This window comes from Xiphias gladius, chromosome 24 (genome assembly GCF_016859285.1).
Source record: "Xiphias gladius isolate SHS-SW01 ecotype Sanya breed wild chromosome 24, ASM1685928v1, whole genome shotgun sequence".
NCBI classification, from domain to species: Eukaryota; Metazoa; Chordata; class Actinopteri; order Istiophoriformes; family Xiphiidae; genus Xiphias; species Xiphias gladius.
The window spans coordinates 18,993,678-19,012,275 of NC_053423.1; the positions used below are offsets into that span (position 1 = coordinate 18,993,678).

An 18,598-nucleotide genomic window follows, 5' to 3' on the forward strand; every position below is an offset into this window, starting at 1 on the left:
AATGATAGAGAGAGAGAAAAAAAAAACAGGCAAGAGGATTTAAATATTTTTCAGCTAAAGTAATCACTGAATGATAGGAAAGCCTGCACACAGCACCCAGTGAAATCACTGGATCACTGGTGTGATGACAAAATAACCCGACAGTTGTCTTCCTGCTTCCCCTTCAGCTAAAAGTTTCATCAGAAAGGTAAAAATCAGTTCAAGTGTCAACTGACACACCATGCGAGAAGCGAAGGCAGTTGAAATGTCAGAGGTGAAGTTTCATTTCAAGCGTAAGTTAATGAGGCCGCTGAATCTCCGCGAGCGTGATGGTGTCGCTCATTCTAGGTCCGGACCTTCCAGTGCACAATACACACCAATGTAAAAATCTGAGAAGGCCTCAAAAGATAAAAGATTTAAAAACATGAAACTGCGATTACAGAAAAACTATAAATAATATAGAGGAGAGGGTAAGCGCGTCCATCGTTGAAGGAGAGCACACTGATTACAAATACAAAGAAACTAGGTTAAGTATGTGTGTCATCCAAGAAATTATTAGAATTAGTATACAGTTATGTCGTTTTTTGTATTTCTCCTCTTTTGGCAATTCATTATTTAAAGGTTGCAGTTATTTGAAGTTTTGGATGTAATCACAATGAAGTATAAAGATAAATAAACAAAAACATAAAAATACCATTAGAGGGTCGTTTCCGTTTCGCATGTTATGTCCTTGTTCTTGGCCTTGACATCAACACTGATAAAGTAGTTTACTGATCGTCAGACATACACACACCTAAGCTGTCAGCACTGAGAGGAGACGTGATCAGGGCTGAGCAGTGCTGTGCATTTAAAAAAAAAAAAAAAAAAAAGAGCTGTTTTTTTTTTGGTTTTTTTGCTTTTTTAAATTGAAAAAAATAAATAAATAAATTTAAAAAATAAATCAGGATAAGGGGTTTGCAGTAAGTGGGATTTAAGTAGGTTGATTTAGTGGATAGTTTTTATAACAGTGGAAACAGGATGTATTTTCAAATCATCATACAAAAATATTGTCAATGATATTATTTATGATTTTTTGCAATCAATTAATCAACTTGGTTTTATTTCATAATATTTATTTTTGTTTTCAGTATTTTAAAACCACTCCCTTTTACATCACATTTGATATGATATCTTTAGTACCAAATATTAACATACAGCTGATGCGGGTAAAAATATGACAAGAAACAGAGTAACTTGACAGAAGCTGGACACACACACACAACCCATTTCATTGCACTGCAGCAGGCAATGTGATACACTGTATACATAACTGGAACATTTCCCACAAAACAAAGTGATACATACATATAAAAATATCTTTAAAAAAGCATAACACACATTAGTTGCATACTACACATTCTTTTGGCTTCGTTCACCCAGTATCAGTATAAAGCATTGGCAGCCACTTGCTGTCCACTCCAGGAAAACAGTGTCCAGAAGCAATTTAAAACCTGGTTTGATCCATTGCAAACAAACTTTTAAAGTCATCAACTACGGGTGCTTCTACATTCAGGAGATTTGCATGAGCCTGGAATCATACAAACAGGGAGATCCTAGTTTGAATACCCAAATTGTTGACAAAGGTAAAAGTCCAAGTCGCGGAATAGGTCAAATGATACGGTCGATCTCCGGAGTCAAGAGAATGGGCCCGTCAATGCAGGGTTTGTATACGTAGCTTAGTACATCCTCAAAAAATACATTTAATCTTGCTTTTCAACTCATGTGATGACACCAGTCGCTGCAGCATCTCAAGGCACTTACACTTCTCTTTGTTGTAGTCCTTAAATACAGACGATCACTATCTGACTTGGAGGAAAACGGGATCAATTTTCATGAGAACAAACTAACAAAAACACAAAACTCTGCAAAGCCCTAAACTTTCTGGTGCAGCTTTTGAGGCTTTGTACTGCTTAACTGCACGCTTACTGTTGTCATGTTCCCACTAGTTACATGGATGACGGAGTTCAGAAAAAAAAAAAATGTACAGGCACTGAAGTAATTTACATCATACGGCAGTGACAGCAGCTCGTTCCCAGAGTGTTGAGGGAAATATTCTGGAGATGTAAAGAAAAGCACGGTTGGCGCGCTGCTTAAGACAGCTGAGAACAGCAGAGCATGAGGTCTTTATAGCAACTCTATCTCCCACTGTTGGCTCGGCCTCTCCTCGTTCTCCATCATTATCACCACATGGTCCTTGTCGTAAGTTTTGCCACCTAAAGAAAAGGAAAAATAATCTCGTTGAAAACGTTAAAGTCACCGTGAGTACCGCCACAGTGATCACCACATTTATTAGAGTACGGGGACCTGGCCGGCAATGTAAAAACTTAGAACCCCGCATTATTTTAGGGAAAATGTGCTTGAGAGAGTCTCACATCTAAGCTTCATCAGTTAAAGTGAAGCAAGAGACCATATGATTAGCAACAATAAAGGTTTTTCACAAGATGAGTGCTATCAAAGTCGGTTCTTACTTTAAAATGGGAACTTAAATTACTCTTACAGTTTTGCATTCATATTAAGAATATTTAGGAAAGTGTGCAATCAAATAAATATTCAAATGAAATCGCCGGATGCACCATGTTTTCTTCTTTCTTCTTACCTTTGACATCCAGGACCATGCCAGGGAAAGTAAGGCTAGTGATGAGGCCTCTCATCCGGGCTGTCCAGTTCTGGACAGGCTGTCGAGTCTCTGTCCACAAAACCACCTTGGCTGCCGGCTCTACGTTGCCCATCACCTGAAGACTCATGGTTGGGGACAACTACAGAGGACACACACGGTGCATGATCAGACCAGCTCAGGGGACTTGAAAGACCCTGCTCAGGTTTTGGTTTGCAAGATGCGGCCACCATTATAACCTTCGAAGCGTGCATTACCTTGTTCTTGATGAAGCCGTCCTGGTAGAACCAGATGTCACTCATTGACTCCACATCTGCTGTCACCACCACGCGTCCCGACTTCATCTCCTCCACACCACCCTGGACGGACATGAAGAAACCTCTCTCTTTGTTCCTGATGCGGAAAAAGTGGCGCTTCTGCAGGAGGCAAAGTACCACAATATTAGAGACTCACAGATCTGTGGAACTTTGGCTGTTTTAACCCCGCACAACTAAATCCCGTTTTCAAACACGAAAGGAATAACATAAGAGTGGTTGAAATTTGGCTTTTGTACTTCAAATGACATGCCCTTTATTTATTTATTCTTTCCACAAGAATAGGATACATCCTACCATTTAAATAAACGATCTACAAATTTTGCTAATGGTAATGATTCCGGATTTCAGCGTCATCTACTGCTACATACACTGCATTTAACATTGTGGTTAAATAACTTTGCGGTTAGGATGCATCTTCTGCCTTCCTAGACGTGTACTTTATGTTGTTAAAAAGAGAGTTGTAAGGACGCCTGGTTGACAAACCTGTCTGACTGGATACATTGAGCCAATAGTATGTAGTGAACTGAACTTTGGCCAGTTGGTGATTTCAATTGGTTCCAGTAGGAGCTGGCGCCCCCTGTAGTTGCCGTATTCACATATCACCCAACTGCAAAGGAAGAGAAATGATATTAGACTGTTTTTTTGTGGCTTTGCTATCACATAGCATACGCAGGCAACCAAAACAAGCACTGTGTGGCATTGTTTAATTTAGTCCCCGGTATCAGCTGAATATCAAGATGTTTTAACAGTTTTGTCAGCAAATGTACAATCCATGTAGTTTATTTTAACCACCTTACTGTCATGAAAACATGTCAAGCGGACACTCATAGGGAAAACCGGAAAGCTACTTTGTGAAATGCGTCAATGCAAATCCGCTGGGGCAAATGCAAACACACAAACAGCACATGGCCAAACAAACAGTCTCCCCAAACACTTGGGGAGACAAACACTTACCAGCCGCTGTTGACTCTGATAGACAGGATGTGATTGTTGAAGCCCTCTTCCGCCATGCTGAGGATCTCTGTGTCTGTGGTGATCTCTCTGCCCTCCAGACACTCGAGGCCAAACAGAGAGATGGAGGGAACTGAGAACATCTAGACAGTGAGAGATGGAAGTTCAGAGCGAGGCAAAGGAGAGCATACAGAGCATTGTCCGAGGTACACGACAGCTTTCTCACCATTGGTACGACCTTCACGGAACGGATGGTGCAGCCGGGGGGGCATCCCATGCTGGTTAAATTGGGGTAGTCTCCTTCCGCTAAGACATACAAGTTCCCAGAGTACTGTTCATTCTCATAGAGCACCCAGCTGAAACAGAGAATTGAACAGATTTGGTTATTTATTGATCCGCTATCAACCTTAACATATTAGCTTCTTAATCCTCCCTGATCTGAAAACTAACCTCACTACTTCTTCGTCAGGCATACTTTGTTGTTCAGCCTTCGATTAGTGGCCTTTTTTCGCACATTACTCTTTACTTCTTTGTAGATCAGTGTTATATTTGTTTCCCTTATTCCCCGTCTCCCCGCTTAGGTGATGATTCCTTACCTTCCTCCCGCAACTCGGCAGGACTTGGTGGGTAATTTTTCTGACACCGCTTCCTGGTTGCGGTCAAAGATGTGACACGTGCCCTGAAAATCTGGCTCAGAGTATAGTATTATCTGACAAAACAGAGGTAAAGGAAAGGAAAATTAGAGATTAGATAGAAACATTCATAGCCTTAAAGCCTTTGGTTCTTGTAATTATTCTTATTTTTTCATTGTAGCCTTTTGATCACTGAATGCAAATGTGCTACTACTGTGTAAAGGAATTATTTATCTTATTTTCTGCTTTTACAGGTCACGTTTTGGTAACTAGTCTTTTGATTACAGGTTCGTTTTACAATGCAATGTACTATACTTACTATCTAATATGTCACATGCAAGATTTGAATAAAAAAGACCAAGTGAAGGACAAATAACAGGATAAATCTTGTCTTTGGCTAAAGGGCCTTTCAGATGGAAACAAAAACTCTACTCTAGTTCTCTGAAGGTAATCAGTTTTATGGCTTGTTCCGTGCAGAAAATGGGGTTTTCCCTGCATGGAAAGTAGTAGTAGTAGTAGTAGTAGTAGTAGTAGTAGTAGTAGTAGCAGTAGCAAGCCAAGCAGACCAAATATCATATCTAAAAGTGAGATAAAACTGTGGATACGACACCCTATATATTAGATGAAAAGTGTAATAGACAACTCGACTGATTACTGCATTAAACAACATAAAACTGAGGATGTCAAGACAAAAATATTCACCGTATTCCTGCTCCTTGAGCTGTCACTTGGAGCCTGAGAAAAAACAAACACACAAAGATGTGAGTAACATATAAACAGTCATCAGGTCAGGCCGACAGGTTTGCGTCCTCCTCTTTCACAGTGGTCCTCACCAGTAGGATGGGCTGCACTGAGCAGATGCGAGTTTCCTGTGAGCCCCAGTCAGCACAGTTATTGTAGAAACCTTTCTCTAAGATGTACTGGTGCCCAGAGAAGTCAACATGAGAGTAGGCGATCCATCTGGAAGCCAAATGGAGAATTGCCCGATTACTGTATTACAGTACCGCTTTGATTAGTGACGTTACATCAGCGGTAAATCTAGCATCCATCAACTTACGCCCCACTGAGTACGTGGATGGAGCGCGTGGAGGTCTTGTACCCAAACAGCTCAACATCGGGGATGGTCTCCGTCACCTCAAATGTGTTCTCCTGCATGCCGTCCTGCTCTTCTTCTGGCTGTTCAAACATCACCATCAAGGGGTCTGTCAGGTCCTGCAGAGGAGCAAGAAAATGGGTTAACCGACCTAAATTACACGAAAGCCCCCTGTGGTTAAAAAAATGAGGACCAGTAAGGGGACATCTATTTTTTTTTTTACCTCAGGCAGCTGGAAGTGAATCGCAAATGAAAGAAGAAGAAGAAGAAAAAAAAAACGTGTTTTTCTCTAGTCAAGGAGTTAATATTCCGGCTAAAGTAAGATTCTGTTTTCTCATTATAGTCATATTTTTGACAACATGACAATCATCTGAGTTAAGTGCCTCATTTTGTTTTAATGTTAAAAAGTATAGTGAAATAAGGGGAAAATGCACTCACCAAAGTACTACTTAAACCACCCATGTAATGTATGTTAATTTTTCTTCCCATTGTATTCAGATAAGACAAAATTTACATAGAAATCAGGTTCCTTCTTTAAGAAGGTTTTAACTTTCTTCAAGTAATTTATGTTGCAAGTCATTCCTGCTGAGGGCCATTGTATCTTCATTACTGCACTGCATTTGTTGTGTGCACTCCTCTACTATATGCAATGTTAAAATGGCCTTGAGTTAATAAATCCAAATTATAGATATAACTCTAATGTCCTTGGGTCATTTTGATCTAGTCCAAAGCGACATCGGCTGTTTCCATCAGTCAAACTTGGGGCACTCAGTATCGGAATTAGTAAAGCCATTCATCAGAGATGAGTGCAAAGCCACTTTTTAGTTCAGATAGGAATCGTTATAAAATGTTGTAAAACTGGGTCATTAAAGAAACCAGAGTAATATAAACAAGCAGTACATAACCTAAAATAAAATAAAATAAAACTTATGCAACAAAGAGAGTCAGCTCAGTTTGGTGCCAAAGTATTCAGCCAAAAAGTTTGCAGTTGCGGCAGTAATAGGGAGAGCAGGGACTTCTTCGCTGTACTGTGGGTGACAAGACATGGCGTGCCTTTGGAGTCCCAGGTTCACCAGTAGCTTCGAAGTCTGACCGCAAATTACTGATGTCCGTGAGAATATTCAAATTAGCAACCTCCCATTACAGCAGTGGTGTTGGTGTTTTAGTCAGCGTTGGGAGTGTTTCTAATTCAGCCACATTCACTTTTTATAAAAACAATCTCCTGACCATTTAATGTACAGTTTGCTCATAGTGAGAGGATTTAGGTAACATTTGATTTTTACCTTTTACAGACAAATATTCCCCGATGTGAAAAAGTCCTTCTAAGACAACTTACTGCTTGTATCACCCTAACAGAGCGCAGCTCAGCATCAAAGCCTCCCCACACCCTCCAGTCATGGTACTCGCCCTCCTCCAGCAGGTACTGGTGGCCTCGGAAGCCCTCTTTCTCATAGCCGGCCCAGCTGCAGTACCAGGAACAGGCAAAGGGTTAAAAAAAAAAAAAGCACTCATATCCGAGTCCAGTTATTTAACCTGGGAGCTCTTTGTTATTGGCTTTCTGCCTCATGCGTTACTCCCCACCTGAATTGTGGAGCAGTGCTATTTAACCAAACTTAACGATCACCAAGGTGTGAATGCAAACGCGAGGAAGCAGCACTTACATTCCTCCCAGTACTTTAAGGGAACCGACAGAGTACATGAAGAGAGCCTGCTGACTCTCTGTTCTGGCTATGAAGTCTCTCATGTTAGTGGTTATGGTCCTCGATTTCCCAGTGAAGTACGGCTTTTCGTAGATCACCATCTGGAGACGAAGAGAGGCAATTACACTCAGGACGCACGAATAACCCAGTAATGGTACGTGTCAATCATATCATTGCTGTTGGATAAGCAATTAGAGTCTCAGTTAAAGTGGAAGTATATATATAAGAGTAGTATAATACCACTTTCTTACCATTGGCTCAATCATATTTTCCACTCTTGGTTCACCCTATGATAAAAAACAAATACATTTGCACATTATTAATAATAAATGGATATCCTTTTACACAAAAACATTAAAGAAACATAAGCGGAGAAGCTCGTCGATACTCATAACAGCGTGCAATCCCACTTACTACTTTGAGCGGATGCAATGACCCCACATAGGGCTGCTCTACGCTCCAGGCTGCAGGGTTGGAGAACCCCCCCACCTCCAGGACACGTGGTACACCCTGGAAGAAGGGCTGCGCGTACACAAGCCATCTGAGAAAATAGAAAAGATAACGTGGGTGAAAAACAATGGGAGCAACTTAAACCTGATTTGATGGATAATCTGTTTTTCAGTCCAGCTGAAATAAAGCACTAAAAAGTCAGGTTTCACAATGGTATTTCAATACTACCATGCATTTTCTCACAACTCATAATTCATAACTCACAGCCCAGCATTAATGATGATAGAGTTGGCCTTGATGGGGAAGCCAAAGATCCTGGCATCATCAGAAGTGTCTCTGAAGGTGACCTTCTTCCCCTCGGCGTTTTCTTCTGGGAAAAGACTGATTTCTGGGACGCTGTAGTCCTGAGGGAGGACAGAGAGCATCCTTTCATGTCATGCAATGGAGGAGATAACAGGTTGTAATGCTGCAGTCCTGAGGGAATTGAGAGGGCATGTGCTGTAGTTGGCCTCAGTGGGAAGTATACTCAGTTAAGGTCTACAAATCATAATCCAAATGTGAACAAAAAGGATAATTTCACCAACCAAAAATCAAACAGAAGATAGAACCTGCCGTTAAACCCCTATTAATACGCAGAATTGCATTAGACAGCAACTACATCAAATATTTTTGATCAGGATCTCTTTGCTTTTTAAAAGAAATGTGACCAAGATATGTATGGTAGAAATAATTTAGGTATACTCTAAACAATATGATACGATATATCTGCAATAAGATAATATTGGCCAATATATTGGCTTGGCTGATGGTTTTATAACTGATGAAATCAAACTAAGTATTGAAACAAGCCTATATATTAAATATGGTAACAAGAAACACAAAAATGTTTTTTTGTAATTTCATCGTCAGATAAAGTTGACAATTGTATGAACGTACTTGAAATGTATGACCTCTTAGAGGTCTTATATTATATGTTAAATCTGCATTGCATTAATACATAAGAGCTGTCAAATGTTCCTGGAAATTCTGTTATTGCTGCAGGACTAAAACGTTGTGGGACTGTAAAAACTATTTCTACATGGGCTGGGCTGAGCAGTTCCTACGGTGGAGGGCAGGGGCTGGAAAAGTGTAGATGAAAAGTTGTTGACTATTTCAGACAAATGGAGCTAATGGAGTCAATTGTAGCATTTGCACAGTAACTTGGGTTTTGATTTTTTTTTAGTTTATTTAATAGATCATTCCTTAAAAATAACTGAAATTCCATATCCCTCTGCAAGACGAGGGGAATGGGTGCTCATACTTATTTCTGACACTAGATGGTGCTATTGAAGAGGGGAATACACAGTCATTGAAAAGCAAATGGTACAAAGCGTTTATAGGAACTAATTAGCCTTTTGGCATTAGGCAACAATGTTAAGTAGATGATACTTGAGCTTACAATAAAATTTAATTCCACAGCTTTTTAATCACAGCCTTCAGATCTTAACGCAGGGTGTGTGACAAGAATTTAGGACTACATCCAAAAACAACAGAGTGAGCTGAACTCGTCTTACCCTGACAGCTCTTCGTAGAGATCCGATGATGAACCTCCTAGCCGGCTTGGTCTCGCTCTGCTCATCAGTTGCTTCTCCACTCGGCTGCTCCCCCTCCTTCTGTCCGTTCTGCAGCCTCTCCTCTGGAGGGCTGAAAGGGTAGGTGAGCTCTATGTCTCCTTCGTCCAGGGCGATTTTCTCCCCTTGGAAGTTTGGTTTCTCATACAGCACCCATCTAGGGAAGAGGAGGGGGACAATGAAAGGGCCAGAGGTAAAAAAATCTTCTGGGCATGTGTTTGGGATTAATAGACCCAGTTGATGCAATGAAAATATTTTGTTATGCTTCACACATTGCTGCATTATTACTCTGAAATGCTGCCGAAACAGCGTCTGGTGAAAACTGCTATCAACTCGTAGACATCTGAAACACGACAGGGCCCCAACTGGAAAGCAGCTTTTTTTGTAACAAGACAAAAAGGTTGGGAACCGCGGCTCCTTAATCATGCATTCTATTTTGTAAGTTTATCCAATGTTTTGTATGTAAAATGATAGTAAGTGAAGCTGTCAAACAAATGTAGAGGACTAAATAGTACAATATTTCACTCTGAATTGTAATGGAGTAGAAGGTAGCATAAAATGGAAACTCAAGTAAAGTATAAGTAACTTTAAATTAATCTTTAGCACAGTATTGAGTAAATATACTTGCTTACGTTCCACCACTGGTACTACTCGACTACGTAAATCTCAATAAAAAGAAAGTAGATGTCAGTTAAAATCAAGGGGGCTAAGGGAATAAAAGTACCACTTAATTAACACTCTTTAGCGGCAGCGTTTGCTGTGGTTTTGGCAGCGGCAGTGTGTGAGATGCATGCGCTGACAGCATAATTACCTCACTTGAAGAAGTCAAGGCTGGTGTTTTTACAGGCCGGAGCAGTACCGTCAGTGTTTGTGCAGATTCACACTGTTGGCTGCATTTGACTAAACATTCCAGATCTGAGGCAAGTGTGTGTTTAAGCTTGCGTGTGGGTGTGTCAACCACCGAAGGCATTTGCATGTCCACACTGCATCAATAGCAGTTTTGTTTTTTTGGACACCGCACGAGTAGCTCTGGAGAGAGGGCCTTATTTTGTAAAACCAGTGTCTAATTACACGCCTCACCTTTCAAGAAAAACAAGATGTGGAGATATTATCTATCTACCTTTGCAATTTTGAAGATTTCAGGAGGTGTCAGGTTTAATGGAGCCAAAACAGACTTATTTGTTTACAGCTATAATTAGTGAGATCTATATTCACGGTCTGCTGAAAGTGGAAAGGAAAATAGTTTGACCGTGGTTGCATGTTGTTCTATTGCTATTTGTGAGCAGTTTATGTTTCTACAGTAGCTTTGGCCTCAGTTTTGGTTGTGGATCATGTATAAAGCGTGCCCACTTAACTCAGCTCATTTCTGGAAGAAGAAACGAGACTTTCTCCTGCTCACAGGTGAAATGTTGAATTAGGACACAGCTATGTAAGGACATAGCTAGAGACTCCATAGCAGGTTGTTTTAAGGGAAGATCTGGAGAAGCAAACATGCGTGAGCGTGGACAGTGGGCATGCAGCTCGGCCACTCACCCTCCTCTGAGGACCCTGATGGAGATGGTCTCCTGCAGCTCCCAGGGCGTAGCATTGATGACGTCACTGCGTACCTCGATCCTCTGGCCGCACATCCCCGGTCGGTCGAATATATACATCTAGAGAAAACACGGAGAGGTGTGATAATAGATGATAGATGATGACGGGGATTCATTAATTCGCTCATTTCAGCATGGCCGTTTTACAACGTGGGTGTGAAGTCTGGCTGTGTGGCTGAGGGGCACTTCCCTGCTCACTGCGCAGCTCTGCATCCCCGCCAGGACATTTTTGCAGTTATTAAAGCGAAGGACCATTAGATTTAAAGTTTTGCAAAGGGAGACATTTATCAAATAAAATATGGTGATTAGAAAGTCACTTTTAATATCAGGAGCCATTTACTAGTACAATGAGGATGACACAGTAGCAGACCTGAAAAAAAAAATTACAGTAATGACAAAGAATTACTGCAGGCAAGAGCTCAGCCCCTGCTGCTGAAAAATCCTTTATGGAAAATTAAAGAACAAATCCAATATCATCCAATGACAATATATCAATTTTCATATACAAGCATAAATCTTAAATTTCATGCTTGTCCCCTACAGACATGAATTTTACAAGGTTGGAAGTAACAGTATGGTAGCCGGGTTGCACAGTAGCATTAGAACCTGAATATCATTAGCTTCTGAAACATGAAGAAGAATTTGAGTGCACTAGTTTCTTTAAAAAAAAAAAACCCGTTCACCTTCACATACAGTATGTTTCATTCATTCGGGCCTGAGGCCCTGCAGCATGGAAGAGTACTCAATGGCTAAACCTAAATGTCAGCTCCACCTCTAGTATTCAGGATCCTTCATGGACAGCCTCAGTGAGGAAATGTACGCTCTTCAGCTGCATGCAGGAGCAGGCCTGACTTTTTAAAAGTTAAAGACGTATGTTGCCTCTTTTGAACATGCATATGAAGCAGGTGTGCGGTTTAATGGCAAAAACGAAACAAAAACAAATGGTTTAGCCAGGCAGTCTGCCCCGTCTACTGAAAAACGGTTATGAAATAGCAGCTGTGTAAGAGGCCGTGTGATTCACCGAAAGCAAAGCGAAGTGAATGTTTTGTATCAGTGACTTTTTTTCCCCCTCCAGTAAAACTCCAAAATGTATTCTGCAAACGAATGGGGAACAGCACGTCCGACCAAACGAACAGACTACACTGAGATTCACGATTTCGATTTTTTTATTCTCGTGTACATTGTTTTGCAGTTTACAGCCACGCAAGTGGCTCTATTTAGACACGCCGGTGCTCTGAGCTTAATGCTAAACGTCAGACCCCTAAATGAATGTGTTCCTTCTGTGGCAACTGTCGGCACGAGAAAAATGAGGCGACCGTCTATGTACCCATGATTACAGCAAATTCCACAGTAACGCAGCCTTCACAGTGATGATATTAACTTCCTGGTCCCGGTTTGAGTGTAAATCAGTGAAAGAAGCTGTCAGCTCTGATTGTGAACCTGCACATGTATCTTAGCAGAATGTGCCTGAAGACCACTTGGACTGTGGAGTGTGTTCTGTGTAGAGGCTCACCTTTCCAGGACGTGGATTGAGTTTCCCATGCTCCTTCTCTTTAGTGAGCTATGGACAAAGAAAAAAAAAAAAAAGTGTGTTTTAGCCAACCTCATATATATACGGTATTCGGCAATACCTTTTCTTTTTTTTCCTGACACCCTGAAGCAAGTCATTAATACAGTAAAAGGTCAAGATAAAAGCCAAGATAAAAGCACAAGGTTGTATACAAATTAATGTATGATAAATATTAGAGGAATACTGTCATTAACATTATCTATAAATATGAAATGCAGAATTTAGATCAAGACCAACTGATCGCCATTACCAGTTCTGAGGTTAGACCCAACCCCGTTTTGTTTTTTTGGCTGACTTCAGTTTTCTTCTACTGAGGAGGCGCAGACATTAGAACAACACAGGCCGATATATCGTTGCAGATATAAAAATGTAATTATGTAACAGCCCCAGCAATTATCTAGATTACACCCAGTTTGTACACCTGGTGAATTTAGACATGCCAAGCAATCCAAACATTGTTTATCTTTAGGTCGCCCAGTCCAACAGGTTCTGGGGGCGTCAGGGTGGAGAAGCGAGGAAAGAGATCATCCCTCGTGACGGATCACCACCTCTTTGACAGGTGGGTATACATTCCTCCCTTTTAACCTGATGCTTCCTAATACTAAACCCTCTCAATAAGAACAGTATCACCTGACTTCCGCTGTACAAATCTCTGCTGGGATACTGATGTAATTTTGGCATGTTTACTTGTGGAACTTGAAATGTGGTAGCAGGTTAGCACTGTGAAATTTGCGTACATATTTACCAGAGGGATTGGTGTGTGTGCGCGAGTTTGCGTGTGTGTTTGGTCTCAGGTATCACTTGGCCTCTACTCTCTGGGAGCTCTGTAGGAAACAGGCTATCATCTGGATCATGTTACCAACCAAAGAATGCCTGCTACCAAAGCGGTTATTTCAGCAGTCCTCGTTAGAGTCCTTCTCTGCTCTGATGTAATTTGGAAACGTTTTTTAAGTAGATACGTAAAAAAATTAGCCAAATCTCAGCCAAATATGCCCACCGATATAGGACACAACAGCGTCTGGCCCTCTTTAAACTGCAAGATAAAACCTTTCTACATTTTCAGTCAAAGTGAGCCGAGGAGTTAAATGGCCGCCTGGTGCCTTTTCAGCACTGACCTAGTGAATAAAGTAGGGATTCATTGCTGTTCACAGACATACCATACAAAAAACAAAAAAAAAGAAAAGAAAAAAAGAAACTGTTTCCCACCACCAGCTTTAACATTTAATGGACGTAAGATTCTTTTGTCACATAAGAAACATCAGCTTTTCTTCTTTGGTGCTTGCCATGACAGGAAAAATAAGTGCTTTACCAAATCAAAGTGAATGCGGGTAAACTTGGATGCAACCAATTCCTCGAATATTAAAGGTTAAAGTTAAGATTAAGAATAAAGGTGGGTGTTACGAGATGCCTTTGGCAAGTAAGAACATATATATGAAGTCATTTATCCCACAGGCAATTTCTCAAATAAAGTCTTTTTTGCCCTTTCTTATGGTCTTTTCATCATTTTTTCTATTGTATTTTACGAGTAACTGGAGTATTCATATCGTCAGTGTTGTTGTTCTGTGCTTTATGCGCATGTTTTACTTGTTTTAGTGACGTTTAGACGTCTTCCAAATGGGCCAGAGATAATTTTGCACCCTAGGTCGACATTTTGTGTTGGTAATTCAGCTTTCGCCTGCAGCATGTGGCCGAAAATCCGACACCACACAGTATGTCTGATCTACTAATGGTCCCCATGTAGTAAAATTAAATGTTTTGCTTCTCAATCTGATTGACTTGTCATTACGTCCTAATGCAACCACAGGTGGAACTGTTTCTACAAAACAATGTTGCCATAGGACATGCTGTCGTATTGCATAATCAACAAAGACTCCAAGTCAACCTTTACATTCTTATAGCATTTCACAGTAATGTGTATTGTTTACAGTGTGTAGATGCTTTTGGGCAGAAAAGCCTGAGCCAAACCAGTGAGGGGACAAATGCTGAGACAATACAGGAGTATTGATTGACATGGTAATGTAACCCGACAGACTGGGACACCTGAGCCGGGTTTACAGGTAAATCTAAAGTTGCTGTCTCTTACAAGCTGTAAAAGTATTAAGATAGTATTGCCTTGAAATCACAGTTAAAATTCCAAAGGGCTTGTTATGAAACAATAAATGAAAATTAAAGTAAGACTACCAAAGGTAGAAATGATCTACCAATAGTATTTCATTTGGTGAATGTTTCAAAAGATACATTGTTTTCCCTGTTACTGGAACAAAGTAATTATAACGAAATGCTATTTATTAAACAAATAATTTACTAATTTAATTTAACAGTGTGCAAACATGCTGTCTGCCGTGAAATTAAAACAACATAAAATTTTCATAGCCATAATTTCTTCAAATTGTTGCTGCACGTAGAAAAACCTTGTCCTCAGATCAACTGAGCACAATTGAATGAGACCGGATTGCCCAAAAACCTTGGGTTGAATGCTTTGATTTAAAACATCTAAAATGTTAGCTTTCTGACCCGTATTGTGATCGCAGTCTACATTAGACAAAATATCTATGAATTAAACTCAAGGCCTGTGGTTTTTTACTAAATATATGCCAAATATAATCACAAATGAATCTTGTCTCTACATGAATAGAATCAGATAAAATCATGCTGTTGTAGCATTGTACTTGAGAACAGCTTCTACTGAAATTTAATCATGACACTCAAACGTCTCATTACATCCTTTCGGACAACGTTTTGATTATCTGACTGAGGACGTCTAATTTTTACAGCGCTGCGCTGTAGCGCAAGCCAGTGGACTCAACTGTGCTTAGCTTCAACTTTCACTTTCTAAAACTTGTTAAGACACTTGCAGCTCTTGTAATTCGAAAAACAGACTCTTTCAAATTTCAAAAAAAACGCATACTTCCTTCTTAACGTTTCCTTGCCTTTACTGTTCAGCTCGAAACCAGGTCAAACAACTGCATCTTTCATGAGGAGTAACGCATTTACTGCTGTCTTGATGCCCAACTGAAACATAAACTCACACAGACACTTTTCCCCTTCCGTTCCCTTCCATCCCAGCAGCCTGGGAGCAAGATCTGTTCTCCTGTAAAATTAGGTGCTGCAGATGGAATGTGCAGTTTCAGCAAATCGCACATTAAGAATATGCATGAACATGTGATGCAGGTAGCTCATAAACAAAAACAAATGAAAACCCTTAGAGGGGGACAGATAATGGCTTTGTCCTTTTCTCTCACCCTGCCACAGCCTTATTTCCCCCTTGTCAACTCTGCTTCATCAAATATCAAACCAACAAGCAGAGAAACATGAGGATAAACACAAAAGGCGAGGTGTGGTCACATTTCTGCAGGAACAGACAGATAGCTGGGATGGGTGGGGAGCCTGGATGGGACTTTAGAGAAAATAGGGGGAAAGAAAAAAAAAAAAGGAGCAGAAAGTTTTGTGCCAGGATTAAATGATTGAGAGGCTTCACGCCCACCCACTCAGAAAAGTGTCACTGATGGTGTAAATGCATGATGGACAGACAAACAGACATCCGTCGGTCCTGCAGCAGGCCCAAAATCACCTAAAAGTCATGTCCAGTGTCCCTCCCTCCATCGAGTTGTTAATGTTTTTTACAAACAATGACTCTATCCCCCACAGTACTCTATTTCTAGATCTCTAGTCTTGGTTGAGCATGAATGAATATGCCGTGCAAACATTTTTAATAAAACTACACAGGACAGCTGCATACAAATGACAAGTTACACTTCAAGAATCCATCGGACACTCCTTTTGTATTTGCCTGGACGGAGATTACACCACTATCGTGTGCCATGCCTGGAGAACTGGAGACTGTGAGGAAGTGGTTTCCTCCTTCTCACGACATCCCAACTAAGGGGTTACTTCTGTGTTTCCCTAACTCTTGGCATTTATATCTGCACTCACAATATATAATGGTTAATTATAATGGTTAAGAGCTGAGTGTGAAATTGCTTGAAAACATTTGGAGAGCTGCAAAACAGGAAGAACAACTGAGAGCGGCAGTGTGATCCAGAATTACGTTTGTTGACTGCGAGCAAGGGGTAGAGAAAGTCAGGGTTTCTGCACCGCCATGCAAGCACACGTGAGAAGATGTTCTCTCTCTCGCCAATAAAAATCATTTTAAGACACGTCCTCATCAGTTAGAGCCTTCAAATACACACATGAATGATTGCATGGAAGAACAAGCGCATACGTGCATGAACGCAAAACCCGGATACCCACCCCTTTCTGGGTGATTTTGTGACGCTCAGTGGGACTAGCATATGCCTGACAGGTAGCAATTAGTAGTTTGAGTCTCACTGACTGCCGCTTTAATCAATTTTTCGCTAATGTATGACTACCGAAGGACTATTCTGAGACTACTGATGCACTGATGCACTGGTTGTTACTGGGACCATCAGCAACCACTTTCACTTTCAATGACTCACGGTGCTCTACAAATATTTGAATTAAGAAGCTCAATAAATTGTACATGTTACAGTATGTGAAAGTATACATACATCAACAAAAGTCACACATAGAGGGCCAGTTCCTGTGTGCACGACAAAACCACATACGAAGTCATCGCTCTGACCTATTGTGAGCTGATCTGTTGTTTGTCCATTTCACAACAGTGAGGAGAACAGATCTGAGAGTGAGGCTAAGGGCTTCCTACATAGTAAGTAGAGTACAGATATTGTACAAAGGCAGATATGCATTCATAGAAATCTACATTATAAGTTGTTAATATAGAGGTGGCTGCCATTTCAACACTCACTCAGCCTTCCACTGACTGCAAACTACTGCTGTGTACAACCAAACATGAATAATTAAGAAGCTCAGATAAAAATTATTTTAAATATTCTCACTTACTTTTGCCTTGGACTGCAGGAAAAGGCATTATTCATAAACCATTACCATATTTCTGCCCTGAACTGAGGCCTGTCCCTACATAAATTAGTTCTACAACCTATTTACCAAAACACTCAAGAATAATTATAAAATTTTAAATGATTTATAAGGATTTTCACATAATATGCTTGTGCAACTCATCTAACATAAAATATTGATACTCAGTAAAACTAAATACACAATATTAGTAATACTCACATAAGCATCAGGGAAGGCTCTGTATTTCATCATCAAATTCCTGTCAAGCTCAGGTTCTTTGCTTTGGAACTGAGACCCTCCATGCATGCTGTTGAACAATGAAGTCTGATGGACCCCCGCGGTGCCCTCACTACAGAAGCTCCTATGCAGGATGGGAGTCCCCATTGTCCCAGTACCTACACCCATCCCCATCCCCTGTGTCTGGCCAAACAAAGATAAGGGGGAGTCTGCAGAGGTGAATGGCCTGTGAAGGTCTATGGAGCCGGTGGGGCTGAGGAGGCGGGTGGGACTGTTGCTGGAGGGTGGTGAACTGATGCTAAGTGGCGGAGGTCGACTCATATGAGCGTTGGGGTCTTCAGATCCAGCCAAGGAGCCTGACGAGGAGGATGAGGTACTCAAACGGAAGGAGAAACGCTCAAAGCGGGACCCCACTGGGTCTTTCTCGGGGCTGAGGTCACTGAGCTCCTTTACTCTTGCATTCATGCGATCTTTCGAAGACCCGATTTCTGGTAGCGAGCTGGCGTCAAAGAGTGGGCGATGGGCCTTTCCATTTTCCACTGTCTGATCTATGGATGATGACCTGTAGCTTCCAAAGATCACACTGTTGTCTAGACGAGAGCCTGTGTTGGAAGATGGAAGTACTCCGTTCCCATTTAGCACTGGGGATTTTAAGTCCTCAGGGGAAGAGTCAGAGGATTTTCTCATTACAATACTGTTGGAAGCGGATGCTCTCAGAGGGAAATTCATGCCTCTTGTTCCAGACTGCAACTGCTGGTCCTGCAGGTGACAGAGCACATGGAACAAGTTCAGCAATAAGGTAGGTTCACCCAAGTTACAAAGCAACTACGCTGTCATGTACCTCTAAGAGATATCTACTCATGCAGATTGTTTTGGTTTTATTTGTCTTTGAGATATCCTTCTCTAACAAGGAGA

General features: G+C 41.0%; 1 protein-coding gene across 1 annotated transcript in view; it reads right to left on the bottom strand.

Moving 5' to 3' along the window:
• Positions 1 to 1,076: 1,076 nt before the first annotated feature.
• crybg2 (crystallin beta-gamma domain containing 2) overlaps positions 1,077 to 18,598 on the bottom strand; it is a 41,279-nt gene continuing 23,757 nt past the window's right edge. The window contains exons 7-25 of the mRNA XM_040121888.1: positions 17,666 to 18,442; positions 12,491 to 12,538; positions 10,919 to 11,037; positions 9,329 to 9,542; positions 8,040 to 8,179; positions 7,740 to 7,866; positions 7,577 to 7,612; positions 7,287 to 7,426; positions 6,962 to 7,088; positions 5,590 to 5,744; positions 5,366 to 5,492; positions 5,208 to 5,267; positions 4,497 to 4,609; positions 4,127 to 4,256; positions 3,904 to 4,043; positions 3,433 to 3,556; positions 2,890 to 3,048; positions 2,615 to 2,774; positions 1,077 to 2,231 (exon numbers count right to left, since the gene is read on the bottom strand). Of these exons, the coding sequence (XP_039977822.1) occupies positions 2,143 to 2,231; positions 2,615 to 2,774; positions 2,890 to 3,048; positions 3,433 to 3,556; positions 3,904 to 4,043; positions 4,127 to 4,256; positions 4,497 to 4,609; positions 5,208 to 5,267; positions 5,366 to 5,492; positions 5,590 to 5,744; positions 6,962 to 7,088; positions 7,287 to 7,426; positions 7,577 to 7,612; positions 7,740 to 7,866; positions 8,040 to 8,179; positions 9,329 to 9,542; positions 10,919 to 11,037; positions 12,491 to 12,538; positions 17,666 to 18,442 (2,985 nt within the window). The 3' untranslated portion in view covers positions 1,077 to 2,142. The remainder of the gene's footprint in view (positions 2,232 to 2,614; positions 2,775 to 2,889; positions 3,049 to 3,432; positions 3,557 to 3,903; positions 4,044 to 4,126; positions 4,257 to 4,496; positions 4,610 to 5,207; positions 5,268 to 5,365; positions 5,493 to 5,589; positions 5,745 to 6,961; positions 7,089 to 7,286; positions 7,427 to 7,576; positions 7,613 to 7,739; positions 7,867 to 8,039; positions 8,180 to 9,328; positions 9,543 to 10,918; positions 11,038 to 12,490; positions 12,539 to 17,665; positions 18,443 to 18,598) is intronic.